Source organism: Urocitellus parryii, chromosome 12 (genome assembly GCF_045843805.1).
Source record: "Urocitellus parryii isolate mUroPar1 chromosome 12, mUroPar1.hap1, whole genome shotgun sequence".
Classification (NCBI taxonomy): Eukaryota; Metazoa; Chordata; class Mammalia; order Rodentia; family Sciuridae; genus Urocitellus; species Urocitellus parryii.
In genome coordinates this window covers 33370324-33396265 of record NC_135542.1, presented here as the reverse complement: position 1 = coordinate 33396265, position 25942 = coordinate 33370324, and the positions used below count along the sequence as shown (strand labels likewise).

Here is a 25942-nt window from a genome sequence, read left to right as displayed (position 1 = left end):
TCCTCGGTGGCCCTGTCCTGGGTGGCCCTGTCCTAGGTAGTCCTGTGCTGGGTGGCCCTGTCCTCAGTGGCCCCATGCTTGGTGGCCCCATGCTGGGTGGCCCTGTGCTGGGTGGCCCTGTCCTGGGATCAGGTTGGAGTTACAGTTAAAACTCTGTGGTGGCTCCAAGCCCAGACAGCTCTACCAGCCTCTAGTAAAGAAGTAACTCCAGCCCTGGCAAGCTCTTCCCGAACCTCCAGAGACACCGTAAGGTGACCACCAGCCCTCTCCACCAACACAGCTGCAAATCTCCTAAACAAGATCTTCATATATGAAGACACCAATGGTGTGAAGCACTTTGTGTACAATCAGCAGCTTGAAAAATTGTGCTCTGTATGTGTGACATGAAATGAATTGCATTCTGCCATCATTTGTAACAAATCAGATAAATAATTTAATTTTAAAGAATCCAACAAATACAAAAAAGATACTTCACAACCAAATGTGATTGGCTTAAGGTTTGAAAATCAATTGACGTCATTTAAAACATTCACAGATTGAACCTGAAAATGATGTGATCATCCCAGAGATTCAGGGGAGTCCTGCCTGGTGCACTGAAATCTCAATCCCACTGTGGGTCCCCTTGGGTCACAGCTGCAGTGGGCGCCTGTGGTGTGTCTTGCTTTGGTTCTGTCCTGTTGTGCCAGCCTGGCTCTGCCTCCACCTCCTGCTCACGCTGGCTCTCTCAGGCAGGGGCTGGAGGGCATGAGAACAGGGGCAACAGGGCAGAGCCGCCAGCCTCCAAGCTCCCAAACCTCTCCCAGGACAGATTTCAAGTGAGGCTCCTGAGGGCAAAGGGGAGGCTTCAGTGGCGCCCTGGGCAGCTCCGCAGGGAGTCCCTCCAGGTCTGAGTCACACAGGACGCAACCTCAGCTGACCCTGCTCCTTTGCTGCATCCACAGACCTTCCCTGAGCGGGCACTCACCTGAACAGCTCCAGAGTGGCTACTGTACCTGCCTCCCAGGGACAAGACTCACCCCTTCTCCACACCACCACCACCTGGAGCAGGTGAAGCCTCAGGCAGCCTCTCCCAGGCTGTGCTCAGGCAGCTCAGAGGTGAGGGAGGGTGCAGGTGCACACCCCACGCTCTCCTGCGACCCCACTGGCATGCAGCCAGGGCATCCCACTGTGCCGCACCCGCTCTGCACCCACTGCCACGTTTGAGGGGGCAAGAAGCCCCACAGGGAGGTGAGGGGAGACTCGGAGCCTTTCTCCCCTCCAAGGGTTTTCCTTATTTAGCTAATGCACTGACTCCCAGTCCTTCTCGTGTCAGGTTCTCAGGGGACAGGGGACAGCCAGTCTGGTAGCTAAATATCTGCTTCACCCTTGTGTGTGGCCCTTGAGCATGTGGGGATGGCAGCTGACACTGCCAAACACAAGCAGAGCCCGTTCGACTCGTATGATGATGTGTTCTCAAACCAGGGCCATGTCTGACAGCGCCCCTACCACGTCAGGACCTTGAGGGCATCCAGGCTGCCTTCCCCATGACCCTCCACACACAGGCAAGGCAGGAGAGCCAGAAACCGAGGCTGGACTCGGAAAGGGGAGAGAATTCAGTGCACCACTGTGGGCAGCAGGTGCCAAGGGGATCGGGGACACACACAGGTGCGGGACGCTGAGCCCCAGCCACACCAGGGCCTGCTGGCTGCCAGCACCATCAGGAGCCAGGTCAACACCTACTCCTCCTTCCCACGCTGCCCCAGCCCTGCCCCTCCCAGGACAAAGGACAGCTCCCACTGGTGCCAGGGCTGTCAGAGTCCATGGACCTCTTTGGAGCATGAGAGCCAGGAGCCTCCCAGACTGGACTTGGCCAAGGGTCCCTCTCTGGGCCCACTGTGGCTCGGACATGTGGACATCATGGTGGGGCAGCCCACTGGCTGACTCCGTATGGCGCTCCCACAGAGGCACTCCCTCCCCCTGAAAGAGGCTCTGCTGCCCCAGAGCTGCTAGCTCGGCAAGCAGGAGGCACTGGCCAGAGACAAGGACAGCCAGGTGATGCCCAGCGCCAGCTGGCTGTCAGGGGAGCCCCTCCCAGCTCCCCTGGGAGCAAGGCCACACCCTGACCAATGAAGTCCCAGGCGAGGAGCGTGTGTGTCCCCGGAGGACTACCCGGCCACCAGGCTTCCTTTCAGACCCCATCCCTATCTCCTGCAGGAAGCCAGGCACTGCCACAGAGGACCACCTCAGAGAGGGACAACAGCACACCTGGCCCCAGGGAGCTGGGGCCTCGGGGACACAGGCTGGCTCCCAGGCCACTGCATGGACCTGTGTGCATCGCCTCACAGAAGCAAACAGGGGCACTGCAGGGCCCCGAGGGAGGACCTCCCGGTCCTTACCAGGGCAGCAGGGGCTTCCTGGAGGAAGGGGCACCGAATACCCAGGAGGAGTCCACTGCTGAGTTGGAAGGGCAGGAGCAACGGCCCAAGCCTGGCTCGGGGAAGGGGATGTGGCTACACGTCTCTGTGGACAGAATCCCAGACCTGAAGGGAGTCGGGTGAGGGGCAAGGGGTGAGGCTGAAGCAGCAGAGGCTCCATCAAAACAGGCCTCAAACTCCATGCGGACAGCAGCAAAGACGGTGCCAAACGGGAAAGGGAGAAGGCTGGGAAGAGGGCGGGAGGCAGGGAGACACAGACTCCTCCCGGTGACGGAGCTTGGCGCCTGGGCACATACATAATTAGACTTCACCCCTACCCCAGATCCAACCAGACCCACTTTACAGATAAGAAAACCGAGCGTCGGAGAAGTTAAGGTGTCCGAACGACCAAAGAGCCCGTGACAGTTCCACAAGGCTCTGACACAAGCATGGCCATCTGTCAGGAGAGTAAGGAGTGCGATGCCCGGGTCCAGAGGTTGGGATGGGCTCTCTCACAGGACGGACAGAGTCCACGCATTACAGTCTCTCAGGACAGCAGCTGGCCGTACCTACGAGAACCCTGAAAATGTAATGTGGCAAGAAAGGTGTAAAAATGCAAAAGAATGCTCAATGCAGTGATGATTCTAATAATAAAAATATCCAAGTGTCAAGCGGAGGGTGGTCGGTTTTTAAAACATACGGTATACACCAGCCAACAAGAACTCCAAGTCCACCAAGAATCCTAAGGGAGCATATACTGACACGTAGCAGTTTCATGATAAATTATGAAGTAAAAGAGGTTCTGCAAATATATTAGAATATGCTCTCCTTTTGCTTAAATAAGTACATTTATAAAGCTCAGAGTGCACATGGATGTGCACGTGTTCATATGTTGACCCAACAGGGAGGTACAGTGGTTGGTTATGGGTATTTTCATGGTAGGATCATGGGCGTTTTCATTTGAACCAAATATCTTCTCAATTTTCTACAATAAGTAGGAATCACACGTTACTCTTTTAGCAGAAACACAAGTTTCCAAGATAGGTGTCCAGGACAGACCAACAACAAAGAGTAAAGAGCCCAGGGAAAGTGGACTGAGCGCAGGGGCCCGGCAAGGTCCCCGCCTGAGCTCGGGCCTCCTGGTCGAGGACGGGTTTCCTTCCCGAGCTTCTCAGTGAGGCAGGGGACCAGGAGGGCTTCGTGGAAACTGGCATTTAGACGTTCATTTCAAACATTCCTTGTTAGAGTCACTAGTCGCCTCTGTGCTCTGGAAAACCCCGCGGCCTGTCACATCTCTTTCAAGATGGAGTTCAATAGTCTCATCTCACGGACACTGGCTTTCAGCCAGGAGCAGCCCACCGAGAAAGCAGAACCAGAACACAGCCCTCGCTGGGGAGAATCCTGGGTCAGGCTCCTCCGTTCTGAGACCCTTGGGAAAGAACCGAGCCATCATCTGAACTGGGGGCCACGGCTATGTGACTTGAGGCTACAGACCAGAACCCTGGGTCACTGCATGAGCCCTGCAGCAGGGGGGCCCAGGACATGTCCTGCACTAGAGCCCCCACACACCACAGGCCACAAAAGCTGGGATCTCCCAGCCTCTGCCTTGTGCCTCCCTGCCCCATCCCTCCGAGCAATGAAAGGTCATTTCACACACATTAATGAGCCATTTCTGTGGTTGCATTAAGCCCATATTGTTGGGAGCCGGCGACCGCACCCTGAAAATGGCGCTGGCTTCCTGCTTCTGATGACTCAGCGGTTAGAGTTGTTAAACAACTCCTTGCTGGGCTGTGGGCTGGGCTCTGACCTGCTTCCGCTGCGCTGCACCTATTAGACTCTTCCACGTGGTGCTGGTTCATTGGCGGGGCTGGGTACTTAAGCTAGGGCAGACCGACCGCTCGGGCGCGCGCGCTTTCTTCTCTTGTTCCTGTCTTTTCATTATGAGTAAACTGCTGAAGGAAGAATCCTGTGTCGTTTTTTCCCTTGCCGGCGAGGGGTCACGACAGTTGGTGGCCAGAACGGGGAGGAATATTCCTCGAACCCAGGATCCAGAACTTTCAGCGGTAAGGGTGGTGCACCAGTAAGTTCCCAGGTAAAGTGGGAATCCGCAAGCAAATAGCGGGACGCTCCTCTGTGAATAAAGAGAGAGCGGGAAAAAATAATAAAATAGGACGCTCCTCTGTAAATAAAGAGAGAGCGGGAATAAGTCCCAGGTGAGTGGGATCCGCGATTAAAGTGGGGCAGCTCCTCTGTGAATAAAGAGAGAGCGGGGAAAAAATAATAAAATAGGACGCTCCTCTGTAAATAAAGAGAGAGCGGGAATAAGTCCCAGGTGAATGGGATCCGCGATTAAAGTGGGGCAGCTCCTCTGTGAATAAAGAGAGAGCGGGGAAAAAATAATAAAATAGGACGCTCCTCTGGAGATAAAGAGAGAGCGGGGCTTTTGTATTTTCATTTTCTTCATAATTTTGAAAATATTATGGGTGTTACCTCTTCAAGCCCAATTTTTTTGGCCCTGGATGGGCTGCTGCGTTCAAAAGGACTTGGGGTGGAACAGAGTACTTTGCGGATGTTTTTAAGAGAAGCTGATATAGCGGCTCCTTGGTTTGCTTTTTCAGGGAGTCTTACAATTCCCAGCTGGGACAAATTAGGGAGAGATCTGGATTTTGCTTATGAGCAAGGTACTTTGGAGGATGGCGTTATACCACTTTGGAAATTGGTTAGAGAATGTATAGCAGACGGTAAATGCCAGGAAGCTGTGGGTGAGGGTCAGGCCGTTCTTGAACAACTACATGAGGAAGGATCGGAGGGGTCACATAGCGAAGTGGCAGAGAGTTTTAGGAGTAAGAGTAGTGAAAGGGCAAAACAGCCTGAAAATAAAAATAGGAGAAGGCTCTATCCAGATTTGACCGAACTAAAAACACCTGAGGACACAAGCGGCTCGGAGAGTTCTGAGGACCTGGACATATTGTTACAACAACTACGTAAAATCAAAATGAAAAGGAAAAAAAGGGAGACACAAAGCATGAAAGCCTACCGTGAGAAGGGGGATAAATCTAATTTTGATAAATCTAATTCTGAGGAAGAGGTTGAGAATTTGGAGGAAGATGCAGTGCCTGTTGCATCGCCCTCATATGTGAGGGGAGTCCAAGGCTCCGGGAGAACTTTTCATGCACAGGTTTGGAGAATAGTTAGTACAGACATGGGACTGGCGTACCCGGGTTTTTCAGGACGCTAGTAGGGGAGGATACCATGAGCCTTTAGATTTTAAAATAATTAAAACCTTGGCAGAATCTGTTCGTACTTATGGTATAGATGCTGCTTTCACTCTTACTCAGGTGGAGCGGCTTGTGTTGATTTGGTGCATTTGCTACAATTGAAGGGTTTGCTTATTTCACCTGGTGGAGTGCAGACAGGAGACTCTATTGATTATCTTGGTGCTAGTATCTCTTGTAAAACTATTACACCCCAAAAGATAACTCTTAGGACTGATAATTTACATACGTTAAATGATTTTCAGAAATTATTGGGTGACATAAACTGGATTAGGGGCTACTTGCATATTTCCAATGTTGAGTTAAAGCCCTTGTATGAAATTCTTAAAGGTGATTCAGATCTTACTTCCCCTCGACATCTTACTGAGGAAGCCAGGTCAGTGTTGCTTAAAGTGGAAAAGGCTATACAACATGCTAGCCTTTGCAGGCTTCAAGAGGATAAGCCTCTTCAATTATGTGTGCTCGCCACTGTACGGCAACCTACTGGAGTTTTGTGGCAAGATGGTCCTTTGTTATGGATACATCCACGTATATCCCCTGGAAAATCTCTTGAGTATTATCCTGATGCAGTTGCTTCTTTAGCTATGTTAGGGATACAACAAAGTATACAATTTTTTGGCTTTTCTCCAACGTCTGTGATTGTTCCTTATACGTTTCAACAAATTCAAGTTTTGTGTGCTAACCTGGATAATTGGGCTATATTACGATGCTCTTTTTCAGGAGAGATAGATAATCACTATCCTTCACATCCTCTTATTACATTTGTTAAGGAACATCCTATTATTTTCCCTAAAATCACTTCGCCGATCCCAGGAGCTGCAAATATCTGCAAATATCTTTACAGATGGATCTAAAACTGGTATTGAAGCCTATGTGGTAAATGATCAACCTCCTATCCAACATCAGTTTGCTCCTGGCAATCCACAATGGGTGGAGCTACAAATTGTCATAAAAGTATTTGAACAATGTCCGTTTCCTTTTAATTTAATTTCAGATTCTGTTTATGTAGTTCAAGCTTTAAAGGTGTTGGAAGCAGTGGGTCCCATACACACATCAGGAGTAATGTCTTCCCTTTTTCTCCATCTTCAAACATTGATTTGGAATCGCTCCGCCTGTTTTTACCCCTTGCATATTCGAGCCCACACAGGTTTACCGGGTCCTCTTTCTGCTGGCAATGCCCAAGCTGATCTTGCTACTCGTTCTTCTTGGGTGTTCCCTGTTTCCTCCTTGGATCAAGCTAGAAACTTTCATGGTAAGTTTCATGTTAATGCACGAGCATTCCAGAAGCGCTTTTCTATCTCCCGTGCTGATGCTCGGCAGATTGTATTGGATTGTCCTAATTGTATCATTTTGCATCATCCCTTTTCTGTAGGCGTAAATCCTCGTGGTTTGCGGCCTTTAACTGTATGGCAGATGGATGTCACTCATGTTCCCGACTTTGGCAAACTTAAATATGTCCATGTGTCTGTAGATACTTGTTCTGGCATTATCCATGCTTCTGCTTTGTCTGGTGAAAAGGCTGGAAGTGTTATTACGCATTGCTTGGAAGCCTGGGCAGCCTGGGGATTGCCACAGACCATTAAGACGGACAATGGTCCAGCGTATACTGGACGACAGTTTTCTTCCTTTTGCAGCCAGATGGGTATCCAGCTTGTCCATGGTTTACCCTACAATCCACAAGGTCAGGGTATTGTAGAGTGCGCTCATAAGACTCTAAAAGAGATGTTAATAAAACAAAAAAGGGGAATTGGCTTAGGCCACACCCCGAAAGAGCGCCTCTCCCTGGCTCTATTCACTATTAATTTTTTTAATCTGGACATTCAAGGGCGCTCTGCTGCGACTAGGCACTGTTCGCCCTCTGCCCCGAATTTTGGGCATATTAAGTGGAAAGATGTACTTTCTGGACAATGGTATGGGCCTGATCCCGTGCTGGCATGGGCACGAGGTGCTGTCTGTGTTTTTCCACAGGATCGAACGGAACCGTTGTGGGTGCCAGAGCGCCTCGTGCGGAGAGTTCCTCAAGCCCCGTCAGGAGGGAGGAGTGGAGATGAACAGAATGAGGTGCTTGATGCTTCTCCTGATGGTGATCAGACATGAGGTCGTCTGGACTGCAGAACGACTCCTCTGGGCGGTGATAGAGACGTGGCCATATCCATTGCCCGTTATTTCTCGGACTGGTGTGCTTTCATTTTTCTTCACTACTGATGACTCTGCCACCCTGGATTGGCCGACCTTGCCTATGGATACTGTAGCAGCTATTGATAACTTTTCTACTGTTTCATTATTTGACACATTGTGTTTCTCTGTACATGTTGATCTTTCCTTTGTGCATATCTTTCCTCCCTGCCTTTCTGCACTAGGATCTTTGCTAGCTAATCTTATGGTCCAACTACACCTGCCATTTGATGGTGATGGTCATGGGTCCTGTATTTGGAGGCAGTTGAACATTTACCATAACAATGTCCTGTTGGCCACAACACCCTGAGCTGATCTTGTAGTACCCAGTGACGGGCAACTTCCACGCTTGCACTGCAACCTAAGCCAGGGGAATGGGGCCTCCCCAGAGACGGGTAAGCAGTGCAGGGACAGTGGACGACCTAAGACAGGGGCTACTTGATTCCCCTTGACATGCAAGAGAGGTTGACTTGCTGGAAGCAGGCCTTCCCTGGCCCCTGGGGCCCAGCCCCCAATTCCTTGTTCTGCATGTCAAGGTGGCCAGCTCACAAGGCCACGACATATGTGCTCCACGGGAACGTCTTGACCTTTATCTAACAATAGCGGATGTTACAACCGAATTTCTCCCCTTCTCTGCTGTCCGTGCCTTTCTCTTGGGGTGTTGCCAGCTTAATTTTGTCTGCATTACGAAGGCAGCCTCAGCTGTCCCCCTTCATTCACCATCGTCACGATACAGGATGCGAGGCAAGGCACTGCACTTGGGAGCTCTAGGTTTGAGTCCCAAGAAAAGCATGTCCTATTGTTTGTGGGTTTGATGTCGACGTCCCACCTCCATGAAAAAGGCATCGGTCGAAATGGTGACTCGCCTGGGGAGGCGCCCCTCAGGAGTGTGCCATTATTTGCGGCCACTTTTGCACAATGGAGATAGGACCTCTACTTTTACCTGTTGCTTGTAAAACAGAAAGGGGGAACTGTTGGGAGCCGGCGACTGCACCCTGAAAATGGCGCTGGCTTCCTGCTTCTGATGACTCAGCGGTTAGAGTTGTTAAACAACTCCTTGTTGGGCTGTGGGCTGGGCTCTGGCCTGCTTCCGCTGCGCTGCACCTATTAGACTCTTCCACGTGGTGCTGGGTCATTGGCAAGGCTGGGTACTTAAGCTAGGGCAGACCGACCGCTCGGGCGCGCGCGCTTTCTTCTCTTGTTCCTGTCTTTTCATTATGAGTAAACTGCTGAAGGAAGAATCCTGTGTCGTTTTTTCCCTTGCCGGCGAGGGGTCGAGACACCATATTATAGTATTCCAACTGACGTCCTGATTCTCATCATGTTCTCTTGGGAGGGAAGCTTCTTCTTCAAGTTTCCCATCAATAGATTTGACCAAAGCAAATTTCTTGAAAGAATAATTTTTGGAAGTTTGGCACTTCTCCTCTGTCTCACTGTATCACAAAATGAGACAAAGTACCTCAGTGAAACCCTGGACTTGGGGACACTGCAAAAGCTTACCTTGTACTACCTTTAATTGGAAACAGTTCACATGGCATTCAAATCAGCAGGCATTCGCAGATCTCAAACTTGGCCCAGGTGAGCTACCACCACTGAAAGGCATTTGCACAAGACTTGTGTCTACTAATTACTGAGCTCCAGCTGAGTGCCCCCACCATGCTAGGCGCTGCTCGGGGACCACTTCATTTAACCTGACAACCATCTGCAGATTTAACCATGATACAACATACCCATGACATTCAACCACCCTGCTCTGGGTGGTATCCATGTTGCTCCCAGGGTTTTATAGATATACAGAGAGACACATATGTAGTTAACACATAAAGTATGTTTTACACACATACACACACATGTATGTACACACGTATGTACAGATGTGTGTGTAAAGATAGAGAAATTATAGAGAGATAGATAATAGAAAGAGACAGAGAGAGAAAGGATTAGGTGATAGACAGATACAGCTATGCACAGCCTTGGGCCCGGCCTGGAGTGCACCCTGGGCTGTCCACCTGGGACAGGAGCAGGAAGGGCTGCCCTCGTCCTCACTTCCATCAAGGCCTCCAGGAGCTTTCAGTCCCAAGCCACCCAGCTTCCTGGCCCTTGCAAAGCTCCTCTCCATCAGCCCTGGAAGGAGGCACAGCGGCAGCAGGACAGGACTTCCTCTTGGTGTCCACCCCCAGGCCCAGCTCCCCAGCTCAGCACAGGTCGTGGAGAGCCACAAGTCCCCCTGCAGACCCTCTGCTCCACGGCGGCCCAAACTGCATGCTGTGGCTGGAATGTGTCCCTCCAAAGTTCATGGTTTGGAAATGCAATTCCCAAATGCACAGCTTGACGGTACTTGGAGGTGAGGTCTTCAGGAGATGATCAGAATTAACAAAGTCATGAGGTGACCCCCACGGTGGCATCAGTGGCTTTATCAGTAGGTGAAGAGAAACCCACGCTAGTACACGGCCTTGCCACATGACGCCCTCCACAGCGTTTCAACACAGCAAGGCCTCGCCAGGTGCTGTGTCACGCTCTCAGGTTTCCCAGCCTCCAGAACCTGACCAGGTGACTTCTGTTCTTCACACTTGACCTCTTGACAGGTACAGACCAAGACGCAGTGTGGCGTTCCCTCCACTGTTCACAGGGCTTCTCTCTGTAAAGGCTTAATGTCTATCAGAGAGAATTCAGTCACTTAATCCCGTGCATGGAGCACAGGAGACTCATTTCACACTGAGGGGTTCTACAGCAGTGGCGATGGGTCTGTCCCTGGGAAAGGGAGGGGAGAATCTGGGAATCATCTCTAAAGCACTTGGTGTCAGTCCAAGCTCTATTCCTCTAGCTCCCTGACCTTGGACACAGCACTGACCTTTCCTGAACTCTCTATTCATGTTCTGACCAGCAGATATTAAGACCTCTCTACCTCACTATGGCTTTTTTTCCATTTTCCCAGCTGAGATGGTAGATGTGAAAATGTGCTAAGAACGTAAGCCATACACATTCCACGTTTGAACAGCGGAGAGATGAGGGCATCGAACATGACCATGATGTGCCCCAAGGACTGATGGCTCTCCCTCCAGTGCTAATGGGACATGGGGACACAGCACCTGCTGCTAAGGGAGTGTGGCCATCCATGAAATCAGTGCACAGAGGACTCACGGAGACCTTCCAGGCTTTCGAGTACAGCACCTGACAGCAGAGCACCCTGACCCTACGAATTCACACGGGGACAGTGGAAATGATCAGCCAGAGGCAAGACTTCTGGTTTGTGGAGTGTTGTGTTTCCTTGGGGTCCTGGGTGCCCCCCACAAAACACGGTGCAGGCCAAGTGCAGGCTTCTGTGAGCGTTTCGGATAAGAGATATCTAACTGCACCCGTGAGGGTGACTGACAGCTGGGCAGCTCCTGTCCTGACATGTCCTCCTGGGGGGCAAAACTGGTCTTCACCCCAGGCCACCCCTGTGGCTCCCTCCTGCACACAGCAGATTGTTTGGAGTAAATTCTGTGAACAAAGCTCTCGGTGGAGGACCAACTCACTTGGTGATGTCCACACCACTGATGTGTGTTCCTCAAAATACTACCCTCCCTCCAAGTCAAGGGTCTACACAGCAAACAGCCCCGACAGATACCAAGAAGAACAGGCGCCACTCGCTCCATCCGCCAGCCCTGACCCACAGGGACGGCCAGATGGTCAGGGGGAACCTGCCCTCCTGGACGCTCACAACTGAAGTTGGGGACACACTGAATTTGACTTCCTTTCACTGCCCTGAGAGCTGTGGGTCTGTCGGGGGTGCCTGGGAGCCACTCTGGAGCTACCCCAACGTTCCTGGGATGTGGAGGTGCACAAGGACACGGGCAGTCGAGAGGCTCAGGACGTGGAGGAGGACAGCTGACAGCTCCTCCTGCTGACAGCGCCACACAGCGCGTCACTGAGTCCCGCCCCAGTCCTCTGGTACAGACCATCACCTCCACCGAAGAGCAAAACGGAGGGTGCTGTATAAGAGGGGGCACCTCAGCACCCACCTGGTGACTCTGCACAGAGCTGAGTCTTTGTTTGAAAAAGTAGAAATCTTGATAAATTCTAAATATCAATAGGCTCCATTACTCAAAACTGTTGGGTTATGCTACAGAAAAGGTGGGATTCTAGTGAATGAGTGGCTGTGCTGTTTTTGTTAGGAATCAAGTGTCACGGGTGGAATGACAGGCACCCCTCCCACACACACACCTCTCAGAGGCCGATCATGGGCAGAGCCAGCATCATCGTGAGCATCAACCTGCATGACTTTAAATAGCTCTCCCTGACATCCACTTCCCAAATCCCCAAAACAAAAGGAAAAGGAGAGGTTTTAACAAGTAACTTCACAGTGTGCCTCAAAGATGCCCATCTCCCTTGGTGTGGCTCCAGGGCACTTTTACGACTCCCGTCACTGGGGCACCGCGCTTCGACAACCTGACAAGCTCACCCGGGGCCTTCCCGCGCTCCAGGGGCACTTCCTGCCAAACCCTGAGGTTCAGCCCCAGGAAGTCGGGACCCGAGTTCTATCAGTTTAGATAGTCACCCCACGATCTGGCCCATCTCCTCCCCCTCGGCCGTGCACACTTACTTCCTTCAACTTCCTCATCTTGGAGGGCTTTCTGGGAACTATATGGATATAGCTGCAAGAGAAGAGGGGAGAAACAGAATTAGAAGGTAAATATCAGACTCAGAGCTGTGGCCCCTTCGACTTTGAAGAAGACAATGCCACAGCAACGCACAACCAGGCGGAGGCACTCTCAGACAGACCTGCGGGCCCAGGGGACTGCAGAAGGACTTCCCAGCAGGTGCCACGGCACAGCCCTGTGCAGACTCTTACCAGGCATCACTTCCCGGGGGCGTTTGGGTTATTGACACGGACCCAGAAACTAACTCATTCAGTGGATTTTATTCCCACAGGTCACTAAAGGACCAGGGTTGAGAGCTCACCCAGCCAGAGTCAGAGCGGAAGCCAGACTCCAGCCCAGCCCTGGGCCTCCTCGGCCCCTGCCTCACAGGGCTTCAGCCCTGTTCCTATTTTACCAAAACGGAGAAGAGTCACCGAATAAAATTTTGAGTTTCACTCTTACAATTTTTTCCCTTGGGGACAATTTTTTCCCTTGGGTACTTGTGAAAAATCTTCCATATTTCCCCAAAAATCAAAGTTTTAAATGATAATAAATAAGACTAAGATTTATGTGTGATACTAAGGTTTCTTCTGATTTTAAAAAATCCTATTTGAGATTGTGACCATTTTTTGATGATTTTAGCAACAATCAGAGAAGGAGTCACTTAAACTTGGTAGATGGAAAAAACCAGTTATTCAATATAGAGTCAAGAGTCATGAACTCAGATGCTCCCAGAGGTCAGGGCAGTGTTAGGGAGCGGCAGGGACCGGGTGAGCGGGAGGGTCCTTTGCCTCTCAGATGGACAGGACTTCTCATGTCCAGCACACACTCTACATGTGGAGATGTAGGCAACTGAGACTGGGTCTTTGCCAACATCAAATTCTCTATTTTTTTTAACAGAAACCAAAAGTTCACGTTGTTATGTGAATTTTCCCAATCATGACATGTTGAAGCCAATTCAAATCTTGGAAAACTGTGTGACTCAAAGAGACACAGCTGCTGGCCCCATTCAGCCCGTGAGTGTCCGGTTCACTGCCTCTGTCCACAGGCCTTTGCATCGGCTCCTCAAGAGCTCCCCAATCCTTGTGTTTTTCCAGACAGGTTTTCTTCAGGAAATTCTAAGTCCCCAAATTCCATATTGGCTCATAAGCATTAATCTGCCAAGGAGACACCTGGTCATCGTTAACTGAAGGGATGTAAAGATAAAGACAAACATTGACACCTACAGAGAGCCAGTGTGGCGCACACCCTGAAGTCCCAGCAGTAGCACAAGTTCAAGGCCAGCCGCGGCAACTAGGGGACCCTGTCTGCATATAGAACACTCAGTGACAGAGCACCCTGGGTCCAGTCCCAGTCCAGGGGGAATCCTGCGTGTTTCCCTGTAGCACCCCAATAACTCACCGCTAGAACAGCACCAGGGAGCAAGCCACTCCCCACAGCCTGGAGAGCAGGAGGGGTGTGCAGAGGTCTGCTGCAGGGCCTGGCCCCCCTGGGGTACGCAGGCAGGGGCCTGGGACCCAGAGACCGGGAGGAGGTAGGAGGAGGCCAGGCTGCCATGGCCAGCTTCCCCCGGCTGCTGCACCTCACAGTGCTGCCTAGGCTGACTGGTGTCCACGGCACCAGCCCCATGTCACTGACAGGCCTCTGAGGGGTACCTGACCTGTCCAGGCTCATCAGGTCGAAGCCCTGACTCAAACCACGTGGCCGTCCTGGGTGAGAAGAGGGGAAGGGCCTGTAAATACATCTGCTCCGCCACAGGCTCTGAGGCAAGGAGGATGCTGCCCTATTACAATGCACACTGCTGGGGTCCTCCCCAGCACACACACAGACACAGACACACACACACAGACACACACACAGACACACACACAGAAACACACACACACAGACACACAGACACACACACAGACACACACACACAGACACACACACAGAAACACACACAGAAACACACACACACAGACACACACACACACACAGAGACACAGACACACACACACACACACACAGAAACACACACACACAGACACACACAGACACACACACACAGACACACACACAGACACACACACAGAAACACACACACACAGACACACACACACACACACAGACACACACACAGACACACACACACAGACACACAGAGACACACACAGACACACACACAGACACACACACAGAAACACACACACACAGACACACACACACACACAGACACACACACACAGACACACACACACAGACGCAGACACACACACACAGACAGACACAGACACACACAGACACACACACAGACACACACAGACACACACACAGACACACCCAGAGAGACACACATACCGAGACACACACACAGACACACACACACACACACAGACACACGCTCACACAGACACACACACACACAAACATACACACACACACAACTTGAGTTAGATTTTGTTGTAAATATGGCTTGCTACACAAAAGAGCAATTAATTCTTGGTTTTATAGGATTTTTTTTTGAGACAGGATCTCACTGAGCTTCTTAGGGCCTTGCAAAGTTGCTGAGGTTGGCTTGGAATTTGAAATCCTCCTGCCTCAGCCTCTGGAGCTGCTGGAATTACAGGCTTTTGCACCACTGCGTCTGGCTAGGACAATTATTTTTTAAAACTAATAATTATTACCGTATAACACTTTGTTTTATAAGGGAAAAAGTCATGTGCTTTGTCTCGAATTAACTTACTCCAGAGAATGTAGGAAATATTTAAATAATGACTGGCCGCTGGGTAGATTTCACAGTGTCTCACAGCCATTATGGTGAAGGCCCAGGACACTAACACATCATCAGGCTTTAATTCAAAGCTCATTTGCTGGTGGCACAATTAGAATCTTATCTTCCAGTAAAATTTAGTTTGAGCTGCTAGCTGAGCAATCACAGACTACACAAATCGCCCCGAGTGCTGGCTCCCTGGCACCACCCAGCCTCAACTGTTCCAAAGCTAATTCACCAAAGGCTGGATCCGATTTCATACTTCATCGACCTAAAAGGGAAAGAAAATGAACCTCTCCAGGTTGAACTTCACATGCAAATATCACCCAACTACTTTAGTAAGCAGCACTGTGACGGGCCCTTCCTGGGAGCAGGTTACCTTTCCTCGCAGACACTCAGCCCAACATGAAGAAGAGGAAGGAAAACACTGCAAAGTATTTCTGCCACATTTCCAGAACATCTTACATTAAACCATGAGACTCTCTACAAAATTAAATGAATAACAGGGTTTAATAGAGAAAGCCTAGACCCGCGGGAAAGGGGAGAGAAACACCTACAGGCCTGTCCGTGTGTCTGGGTGGACAGCGGTGGTCTCCTCCCTCCTCTACCACACAGCAGAGAGCCAAGTTCACAAGGAAACATGTTGGGGAGATTAATGCTTCTCATTAGATACGTATTGAAAAGAACTAAAGTCAATTCTGTACAAACATCCTGTGGTTGTTGTAAAACTACACCAAATACTGGATACTAGTGGGAAGTCAGAAGTTCCAGGTGTGCGTAACACTGATTGACCTGGAAAATAACTGCAAAGGATACAGTCCAGTCAGTGATTCTCCACCCAACAGGATTACCACAGGAATCAAGCCAATGTAAAATCTGAAGATACTTTAATCAACACTATCTCTTTAGCAACTGTGATGACTAGGGTGATTTTTTTCTTTAGAAATAGCAGGATGTTAAATTTGTATCTTTGCAAAAATCATTAAGAATTTAGAATACTCACCACTTCTCAGTAAAACCAGCTCCTTTTTTTATTCTTTTTTTTCCAAAAAATTAAAATCTCACACTACTAACTTAATTAGGAGTGTCTTTGATCCTTAATAAGACTCCTAAATCACAAGAAGTAAAATCAAGAATCAATAAATGGGTTGGATTCAAACTAAAAAGCTTCTTCTCAACAAAGGAAACAATAATGTGAAGAGAGAGCCTACACAGTGGGAGAAAATCTTTACCACACACACCTTAGATAGAGCACTAATCTCCAGGATATATCAAGAACTCAAGGGCTGGAGTTGTGGCTCAGTGGTAGAGTGCTTTCCTTGCATGTGTGAGGCACTGGGTTCAATTCTCAGCACCACATATAAATAAATTCATAAATAAAGTAAAGGTCCATCAACAATTAAAAAAAAAGAACTCAAAAAACTTTAACACCAAAAAAAAAAAACCAAATGACCCAATCATTAAATGGGCAAAGGAATTGAACAGACACTTCTCAGAAAAGGATATATAATCAATTAACAAATATATGAAAAAATTCAATATCTCTAGCAATTAGAAAAATGCAAATCAAAACTACTCTAAGATTTCATCTCCCTGCAGTCAGAATGGCGATCATCAAGAACACAGACAACAATAAATATTGGTGAGGATGGGGAAAAAGGCACACTCATACATTTCTGGTGGGACTACAAATTGGTACAACCACTATGGAAAGCAGTATAGAGATTCCTCAGAAATCTTGGAATGGAACCACCGTTTGACCCAGCTATCCCACTCCTCGGTTTATACCCAAAGGACTTAAAATCAGCATACTACAGTGACGTAGCCACATCAATGTTTATAGCCCCTCAACTCACAACAGCTAAACTATGGAACCAAACTAGGTGTCCTTCAACAGATGAATGAATAAAGAAAATGTAGGGCTGGGGATGTGGCTCAAGCGGTAGCGCGCTCGCCTGGCATGCGTGCAGCCCGGGTTCGATCCTCAGCACCACATACAAACAACGATGTTGTGTCCGCCGAGAACTAAAAAATAAATATTAAAAAAAAAAAAGAAAATGTAGTATATATACACAATGGAATATTACTCAGCCTTAAAGAAAAGTGAAATCATGGCATTTGCTGGTAAATGGATGGAGCTACAGAAGATCATGCTAAGTGAAGTAAGCCAATCCCAAAAAAACCAAAGGCCAAATGTTTTCTCTAATATGTCGATGCTAATTCACAATCAGGGAGGGTGGCTAGGTTAGAATGGAGTCACTTTAGATTAGGTAAAGGGAAGTGAAGGGAGGGGAAGGGGCAGGGGGTAGGAAGGAGAGTAGAGTGAATCAGACACTATTACCCGATGTTCATATAAGACCACAGGACCCGTGTGAGTCTACATCACCGCAACCAGAAGACAGAAATCATTCTCCGTTTATGTGTGATGTGTCAAAGTGCATTCTCCTGTCATGTATGACTAATCAGAACAAATTTTAAAAATAATAAAATAAAAAAAAAAAGAGTATCCTCAGACGGGAGCGTTTCTGGAACCTGGGAGAAATGGAGATTCTCTCTGGAGAATCACACGGATTCTCAGCTCTCGAAGAATTTCCACACATAAAACCGTAGAAGAGACGTGGTCTGCAGTCAGACAGGAGGAGCAAACGTGGAAGGAGCCCGCCCCAGGGTCCCTCCCCTGGGCCCAGCATCCTCTAAAACCCAGGCACTCGGGGGAGCGCAGAGGCCCGTCCTCCGGGACGCGGCTCAGGGGGCAGGGGTCGGGGCAGGGGCTCGGGGCAGCGGGCAGCGGGGTGGCCGCAGGTGGCCGCAGGTGGCCGCAGGTGGCGGCGCCGCGGGGCGCTCACTTACTCGAGCTTCTTGAAGCGCTCGCGGCCCGCCGCCACGTACTTGCCGCCCGTCTGCAGCGCGTCCAGCTCGTGCACCGAGTGGCCGCGCGTGGGCGTGTAGAGGCGCCGCACGCCGAACGGCACGTCCACCTGCGCCGTCAGCTGCTCCAGCAGCACCTCGAAGTTGGCCACCTGGCGCCGCGAGAACACGAACTTGCGGCCCACGTAGAACTGGTCTCCGTTGCGGTACACCAGGATGGTCTTGGCCGGCGTGGTGTCCACCAGCGGGTAGGGCCCGCGCGTGCCCATGGCGCTGCGCGCTCGCCTCCGCGCGAGAGCCGGACCGCGCCAGCAGGGCCACGCGGAGCTGACCCGAGGGTCACCATAGAGGGCAGGAGGGCTGCGTGTGCTGACGCGGGGGCGATTGTGACCCGCGGCCTGCAGGGACAGGACAGGTGAGGGTGGCGGGCAGCTCTGGAAAGAGGAGGAGGAGGGTGGCCTGCAGAAGCGGCGGGAAGGAGAGGGGTGCCTGGCACCGCGACCCTGCTCACTGCGCTGGCGGCCCTGAGGGCGCGAGGCGGGTTGCATCAGGACTACGGGGCAATCAGAAGAGGACGGTGCCAGAACGCCTCGCCTTTCTGAGCCTCGGTTTCTTTAAGCGATTTACCACCTAAAAAGCTCCTAGGTCCCTGGCACAGAGTGGGTAAGTGGTCTGGAACCTGCACGGCACGTGAGGAACTGGGTGACGTCGCTGCTGGTGCCTGGTACCCAGAATGTGACCTTCAGAATGCATGCACTCTGGTGGGGGTGGGGGTGGAAGGCCCTCCCTGTCCTGGTGAAGAGTGGCCAGTCCTTTGAGCTGCCACCATGAGTAATTCTAGAAATACTTGTTCCAAGTGGTCGTGGTGGGTTTAAACTCTCCAAGACTGGAGGCTACATATCCACTGTTGGATACACACCCAGAATGTACACAGTCGTGTTATAAATGTCAGTACCTTGTGGGGTTTAAAAAAAAAAAGAAAGCAATTCCTCAAGAGGCCACCTCTCTTCACAGCCACACCAATAATTAAGCTACGAACCAGTTCATGGCCACAGGAAACACAGAGGCTACTTGGTGCGGTGACCACTTTATTCAGCCACCAGGTGTTGACAACCTCGGAAAGACCTCAAGTGGGCAGTTATTGCTGTGTAGAAATGAGTGTTTTGCACGTGGTTAAAGGTTTGCCTTAAAACCCGTTTTAACTGAGAACCTCATCCTGGGGTCCCCCCGGGGCCGCAGCAGGCAGATGGAGCTGGGGAAGCCCTTGAGTCGAAGGCGGCTCACGCCTCCATCCGGGAAGATGGTGAACCTAGCGTGAGTGATGACGTCTTGGAGCTCCAGGGTCAGGCTGTCGAACAGGTGGTTTTGGTTGGGGGACAACTGGAAGAGAGTCAGAAGGGGGTCCTTGTTGGAGCAGGGCTGTGTGGCCCGAGGACCAGCTCAGCCTGTCAGTCTGGACTTGTGGGGCTTCAGCTGAAGTTATTCAGTGAGACCATTCAGCTTCCAGGGAACCTGCCAGCAGGGGCAGGGCCAAGGAGCACTGACCTGAGGGCAGGTCCCCAACATGTGTCCCTTTAAAGAGTTAGGGGACGAGCTGTTGAGAAGGTGAAAGAGGACTCTGCTGTCCCCATGGTCACGAGGGAGCATCCCTGGCCTCCGAAGTGCCCATCTCAGGCATTTATCCCACAGGTGGCTGTCAGTGCACCACCCCCACCCCTTCCAAAAAGTTAAATATCACAGAAACATGTTTCCATTTATGTCTCTTAACACAACAGACTTTTCTTTTAACAAAATTGATTGTTAGAAATGCAAAAGTGGGACAGAGAGTCTGTCCTTCCTTTTTTTGTACTGGGGATGGAACCCACAGCCATTGCGCCAATGAGCCACTGAGCCACATCCCCAGCATGTTTGTTTGTTGTCTAAGATAGACTCTCACTAAGTCTCACTAAGTTGCTTAGGGCCTCCCTAAGTTTCTGAAGCTGGCCTTGAAGTGGCAGTCCTCCTACCTCAGCCTCCCAAGCCTCTGCCTTTCTCTTATGTAAGTATACCATTCAGTTTTTAAAGTCCATTCATGTCAGTTCATTTCACTCCTAAACTGAGAAGAGGTCTGAAATTGTATTCTCATCTGCACACAAGAGTCTAGGGGAAATAGCTCTGATTGAAGACCAGATCCCCACGCTGTCCCCCACATACCTTGGTGATGGGGAGAAGGGGCTTCCATTTATGGGCTGGAAGAATCCACTTTTTGTTGACCATGTCTTCTTCTTCCTGGGTGGTCAGGATGCACCCGTCCACTTTGCAGCTGTCGGGAGAATTGCCTATCGGAGCAAACAGAGGCACCCTGCCCTGCACATTCCCTCAGCACAGCTCAGCTTGTAGGGCACCAGGCTCCTGTAACCAGATCAAAACCTGGCAAAGAACAAGCCACCGCTCCTTCTAAGCAAACGCAGAGGCGTGACATATAAAGGAAAGGAACAAGCCAGTTCATGTGGCATTGGTGCCTCTCGAGACTGATGCCTGAGCTCTGCAGGAACCCCAAGCAGCCTGCCACATCAGCGCTGGCACACCTGAGCTGCACCCACAGTGTTCCTACTGCCAAAGCTGGATGTGCTCCGGAGGTGGAGTTCAGACTGTGTGTGGCACATCTGAATTATCATGATGCTGGGAAAGAGTTTCCTTTTGAAACATGACAAGCAAAAGAAGAAACCCTGAGCTCCATCAGCTGGTGCTGAGCACCAATGAGGCACAGGATTTCTCAGTTGCCTCCAGGTGATGGTACCTGGTCCCCGAGTCTCTCTCCTGTCTCTGGAGTTTCAGAGGACTGTGTGCCCAGCAGGGTCACAGGATCTTAGGGGAAAGGTCCCCACCCTCTTGGTGAGAAGCAGCTCAATAGAGGTTCTCCGAGACTTGAAGGTCAACCAAGGAGGAGCTTTGCCAAGAACCTTGGCAAAGAGGACACTCACTGTCCACATGCCCGCTTTGTGGCTCATCTCCTGAGACAGGTCCTGGGCAGGTGAGCATGCTCCTGGGGTACGGTGCAAACCCACGGGCTGCAGCTGCTATTTCTGCTCCCTCTATTCACACCTGTGTGCGTGTGCGTATTCAGCACGGTGTGTTTGATGTGGCTGTCATTTGCTGTATTGCTTGTATAATGTCAGTGAATGCTAGCATGCTCCCTCACCCACAGCTGTCCTCACAGTGTCCCAGGGCTGTCCCAAGGGAATGACAGTATATTCACGAGCTGATGCATTTGGGGGGCAACTGGTTGAGTGGATTCGCTGTTTATTGCCTGAGTTTTCTTTATGAAAGGAAGAGAGTGACCCAAACCCTTCACGTGGAAAACTGGAGTAAAGAGGCACTCAAAGCACAAACGCAAACCAAAAGAAAACCGCAGAGCGGCCCCTCCCTGCCCACAGCACAGGCTGCTGCCAGCCACGTTGGAAAGTGGAAACAAAAACCAGGAAATGGGGTCTGAAATGTGGTTTTCCAAAGCAGCAGACACCAAGACTTCTCGATTAATACACACCCTCCGCTGTTGGTGACAGACCTGCCCTCAGTGTACATTGTGCTTCCCTGGAAAAGCTAGAATCAGCAGAAGTCATCATGATTCGAAACATTTAAAAATCATCCCTCCAAAATGTGAAGACAGGCTGCCACCATTTGTCCTAAAGAACTCAGCAATCCCAAGACGCCCCGTCCAATACTAACATGACGTCACCTAGCAATTGTAGAAGCTCAGTAACCTCTTTGGAACTTTCTTGATACGATGACCCATGTGTGCATCTCATAAGAAAGTCAATGTAAAATTTTTCTTATTACCAATTTCTCCTAGTACCAGAAATGTACAGTTTTAAATCTGTGTGGGTCACTCCTCCACATCTGCCTGCAGCCAGGTGCACTTGGTGGTAGAGCACATGCTCAGCAGGTGCAGGGCCCTGGGCTCAATCCCCAGCACCACAAAAATCACAGTAAGATGTCACACCTGGAGAGAAATGGTCACCCCCCCGGAATCTTCCGGGACCACTGCCCCTCAGCCAGAGGCCTGTCCTCCCTGCTGCTCCCACGGGCTCCCTGCACATGCAGCTCAGAGCCCCACAGCATGGAGCATGGTGGGCGAACTCAGAGTCCTCCAGGCCAACTCTGAGCTGTGGAGGGAGGTGCGCTGCGGAGCCAACGTGACGCTGCTCAGGACCACACAGCACTGGAGGGGAGGCCAGGCGGAGAGCAGCTCCCCTGCCCCCAGGGGACACGTTACCTGGAGAGTAAGCCCACCAACTACCAGGCTCTTCCTTACATGACATTTACCTTTAAAATACTTGGTGTCGATTTCAATTTGAGTTATGACTCCAGGATGTGCCAGCCGGAAAACCGCCCACTCACAACCCTGAACCTGGAGAAGGCCATTCTTGTCATTCTGGAATCCAAGGAAAGGAAGGTCCGCTCAGTCGGCATCATTAAACCGACTGAAAATCCGCAGGTGGAAAATGTTAACATCCTATGTTTGTGCTTTCTTTATGTCTCACACACAAAAAAAAAGGTGTTTCCTGTGACCTAATGTGCAAACCACGTTGTGTATAAATTGCCATCACTCCTTAAATACCTCTTACTGACTTGAGAGTTCATTTCTGTCAATTCCTGGTGGTTTTCTGTGCCAACTGTAGGTTCATACAGAACATCATACACAGAGGTATCTTATTAATCCAACCCTCGGGGCCAATAATTTGTTTTGCCCTTGCAAAGAGGATATTCTCCTGGTTGCCACTGTCTCTTGGGATGCCTGATTGGCTCTAACCCTTCATACCCCGAAAGCCGAGTTCATGCATCTACCTCGGGAAGCTCTGGTGTGATGGGAGGGCCATCCAGGGGAGGGGGCGTGGCTGAATTTTCAGTGGGATTCAGAGCTGAACACTTGGCTTGGCTTTCCCCGCATTTGGTTTCTTTGTGTCAGCTAAGTTACTGGCCAGATGGAGCAGCTAATCTGACTCTAGTTCCTTATCACCACAGGCTCGCATGGGTGTCTGATCCTAGGAAGCACAGAGACTACAAATACTAAACTCTTGTTTTTCCCTCCAGTTCTACGAACAAATGTACCCATGGCTTCTGGGTCATTAGACCATAGATCCTTTGATCCCTTTTCTGAAGAAACAGAGGAATATAGCAAGATGGACCAGAGCCGGGGCAATGTCCAGCATGTCTGCCCTGGTGGAGGACAGTGTGGAGCTGTACAGAGCCAGGAGGAACTGGAAACTCAGAACCAATGGAGAGTAGAGCATTTAGAAAACTCAAGAGGATTCTTTAAAAAACATTTTTTTTCTTTGATGTTAAATGAAAAGCTTTTTGAAAAGAACTTCTTACTTCTAACACTGGGGGCCTGTCCAGCCGTCTCGCAGTCTCCCAGCCATCTGCCATGGACTTGGGCCCACCAACTCCTACCAGAAAAATTCCGTTAATGGTGCCACGGTGATTTGATCTCAAATGGGAGAATGGATGCCCACACCATTCGATCTCAGATCCCACGTCCCTGAGCGTGGCCACCCAGGTGACTTTCACTGCAGTGACATTTCAGCCCATTCACAGAGTTGGTAAACTGTTTTCCTTTATGGCAACTCTATAGGCCCAAACGAGGAGGGACCACGACTAATGATGACTTGCCCCATGGCACGGGGGCTTTGAATCCCACACTCACACTAATCTCCTCCACCCCAAGCTTCAAGGGCCCATCCTCTGGCCTATGGGGTATTTGATGCTAGTGCCCACACTTCTCCATAAAGCCAGCTCCTAGAATGTTCTCTCACCTATCATATTGTTTGGGTGCCCAAAATGTGCATTGCTGAATCCTACACAGACACCCCCAAAGGCAATGGCCACCAGGTCTACCGGATCTTTGGGATCAGTTGCAGCCCAGTCCTTCTGTCCAGTACCATATACTCTAAGGCGCGCAATCCCCCCATCTGAAAAGGAAAGGTCAGAGAGGTAACTGCGGGGTGGCATGACCAGCAGGGCCCTTGCGTCTTCTCCAGGCTCACCTCCTGCTGGCTCTGCCACACCTGACCACTTCAGTCCCATCACCCCAGGGCCCTGGCTCATGACAGTACCTTATCATGACACCTCCCCAGCTCTCCAGGAAACAGTCATTTTTGAGTCTCAATTTACACGTCTGGCCCCAGGAAGGCTCTTTCTCTCTTTGGAGGTCCTCTCTTTCCTGTCCACCTGCCGCTGCCTGATCCCCAGATGAGCTTTATTCCATCTGCCTGCTCAGCTACTCTATAGCTCTGTTTGCAGTAGGAAGTCACCTTACTTTTTGTTTTTTGGTATTGGGGATGGAACCCAGGGATGCTTTACCGTTGAGCAACATCCCCAGCCCTTTTTAATTTTTATTTTGACACAGGATCCCACTAAGTTGCTTAGGGCCTCCCTAAGTCACTGAGGCTGGCTTTGAACTTGAGATCCTGCTGCCACAGCCTCTTGAGCTGCTGGGATTATAGCCGTGTGCCACCATGCCCAGCTGCAGTTACCTTTGTTATTTTCCCTCTTTTTAAGCCCCCTCTGTTATCTGTCTCCAGATTTAGAATGTAGCATCCCTGGGGCCAGGCCACTTGCCAAGCTGTCCACTTCTGCACTGTGTCTACCTGTAGCAAGTCAACTCCATGGAGGTGGAAAGTCACTTGGAAATGCACCATAGGTAAATTACAGACCCCACACACCTGGGCACTGGTGTCAGCAATGAGCATCGCCTCCACCCCTCAACTCATGAAAGACTCTCATGTGTTTATTCTTACAGCACTGCACTGCTCAGCGATTTGGTTGAGACTACAAAAGATCATATTTGCAAAATTGAATCTCTGCTGAGAATCATATGCAGGCTTCATCCCTTGCCACTTCTGTTCAATACTGCATTAGAGATTTTATCCAGGGCAATTAGTAGGGGGCGGGAACCAGACTGACGGATTCTGATTGGAAAGGGAGAGACAGAGGGTGAATCCCAGTTAGAAAGGAAGAAGTAAGCTATTTCTATTCTCAGTGTGTATACAGAACATCCTAAATATTCCACTCAAAATCCATTGCTACTCACAAAGGAGTTCAGTAGTGTTGTAGGGACAAGATAAAAATTAGCAAAAGTAGTGCAGAAATTATAATCTGAAAACTACAAATCATTTTTGAAAGAAATTAGAGGACACCTACACAAATGGGAGTCTATCCCATGTTCATGGAGTGGGAAACTTTATATTATTAAGGTGCCAATAATCCCCAAATTGAGCTACAGATTTAATGCAACCTCTGTCAAATTCCCAACTGGTGTCATATAAAACAAATTAGAGTAAACAAATAATTTTTTTTTAAATTCCAGCTGGTTTCTCTGTAGAAATTTACAAGTTGATTCTAAAATATGGAATCGCAAAAGACTGCAAACCACCAAAATAATTTTTGAAAAGAAAAAAGTCCGAAGGACTCAATTTCTAATTTTAAAACTTACTTTACTAATCAAGATAGTTCATTAATGGTATAAGAACAGAAAAATAGATCAAAGACAAAATTGAGAGTCCAGAAATAAACTCATGTGTTTATGGTCAACTAATTTTCTTTCTTTTTCTTTTTTTAAGTTTTATTGCTTTCCTAGCAAAGGAGAAACAGGGGATTCCTGTCCTGAGACTGTGATTCTGCCCATCAGGGAAAATAGAGGACTTTTATTTTTTTTTTTAAGAGAGAGTGAGAGAGGAGAGAGAGTGAGAGAGAGAGAGAGAGAGAGAATTTTTAATATTTATTTTTTAGTTCTTGGCGGACACAACATCTTTGTTGGTATGTGGTGCTGAGGATCGAACCCGGGCTGCACGCATGCCAGGCGAGCGCGCTACCGCT

General features: G+C 49.8%; 2 protein-coding genes across 2 annotated transcripts in view; both read right to left on the bottom strand.

Moving 5' to 3' along the window:
• The window catches only part of Dcdc2c (doublecortin domain containing 2C), a 65463-nt gene extending 47109 nt beyond the window's left edge, over positions 1 to 18354 (bottom strand). The window contains exons 1-2 of the mRNA XM_077791733.1: positions 18068 to 18354; positions 12429 to 12480 (exon numbers count right to left, since the gene is read on the bottom strand). Of these exons, the coding sequence (XP_077647859.1) occupies positions 12429 to 12480; positions 18068 to 18354 (339 nt within the window). The remainder of the gene's footprint in view (positions 1 to 12428; positions 12481 to 18067) is intronic.
• Positions 18355 to 19258: 904 nt separating this feature from the next.
• The window catches only part of Allc (allantoicase), a 35197-nt gene continuing 28513 nt past the window's right edge, over positions 19259 to 25942 (bottom strand). The window contains exons 8-12 of the mRNA XM_026411229.2: positions 23881 to 24036; positions 23441 to 23514; positions 22391 to 22499; positions 20279 to 20403; positions 19259 to 19465 (exon numbers count right to left, since the gene is read on the bottom strand). Of these exons, the coding sequence (XP_026267014.1) occupies positions 19259 to 19465; positions 20279 to 20403; positions 22391 to 22499; positions 23441 to 23514; positions 23881 to 24036 (671 nt within the window). The remainder of the gene's footprint in view (positions 19466 to 20278; positions 20404 to 22390; positions 22500 to 23440; positions 23515 to 23880; positions 24037 to 25942) is intronic.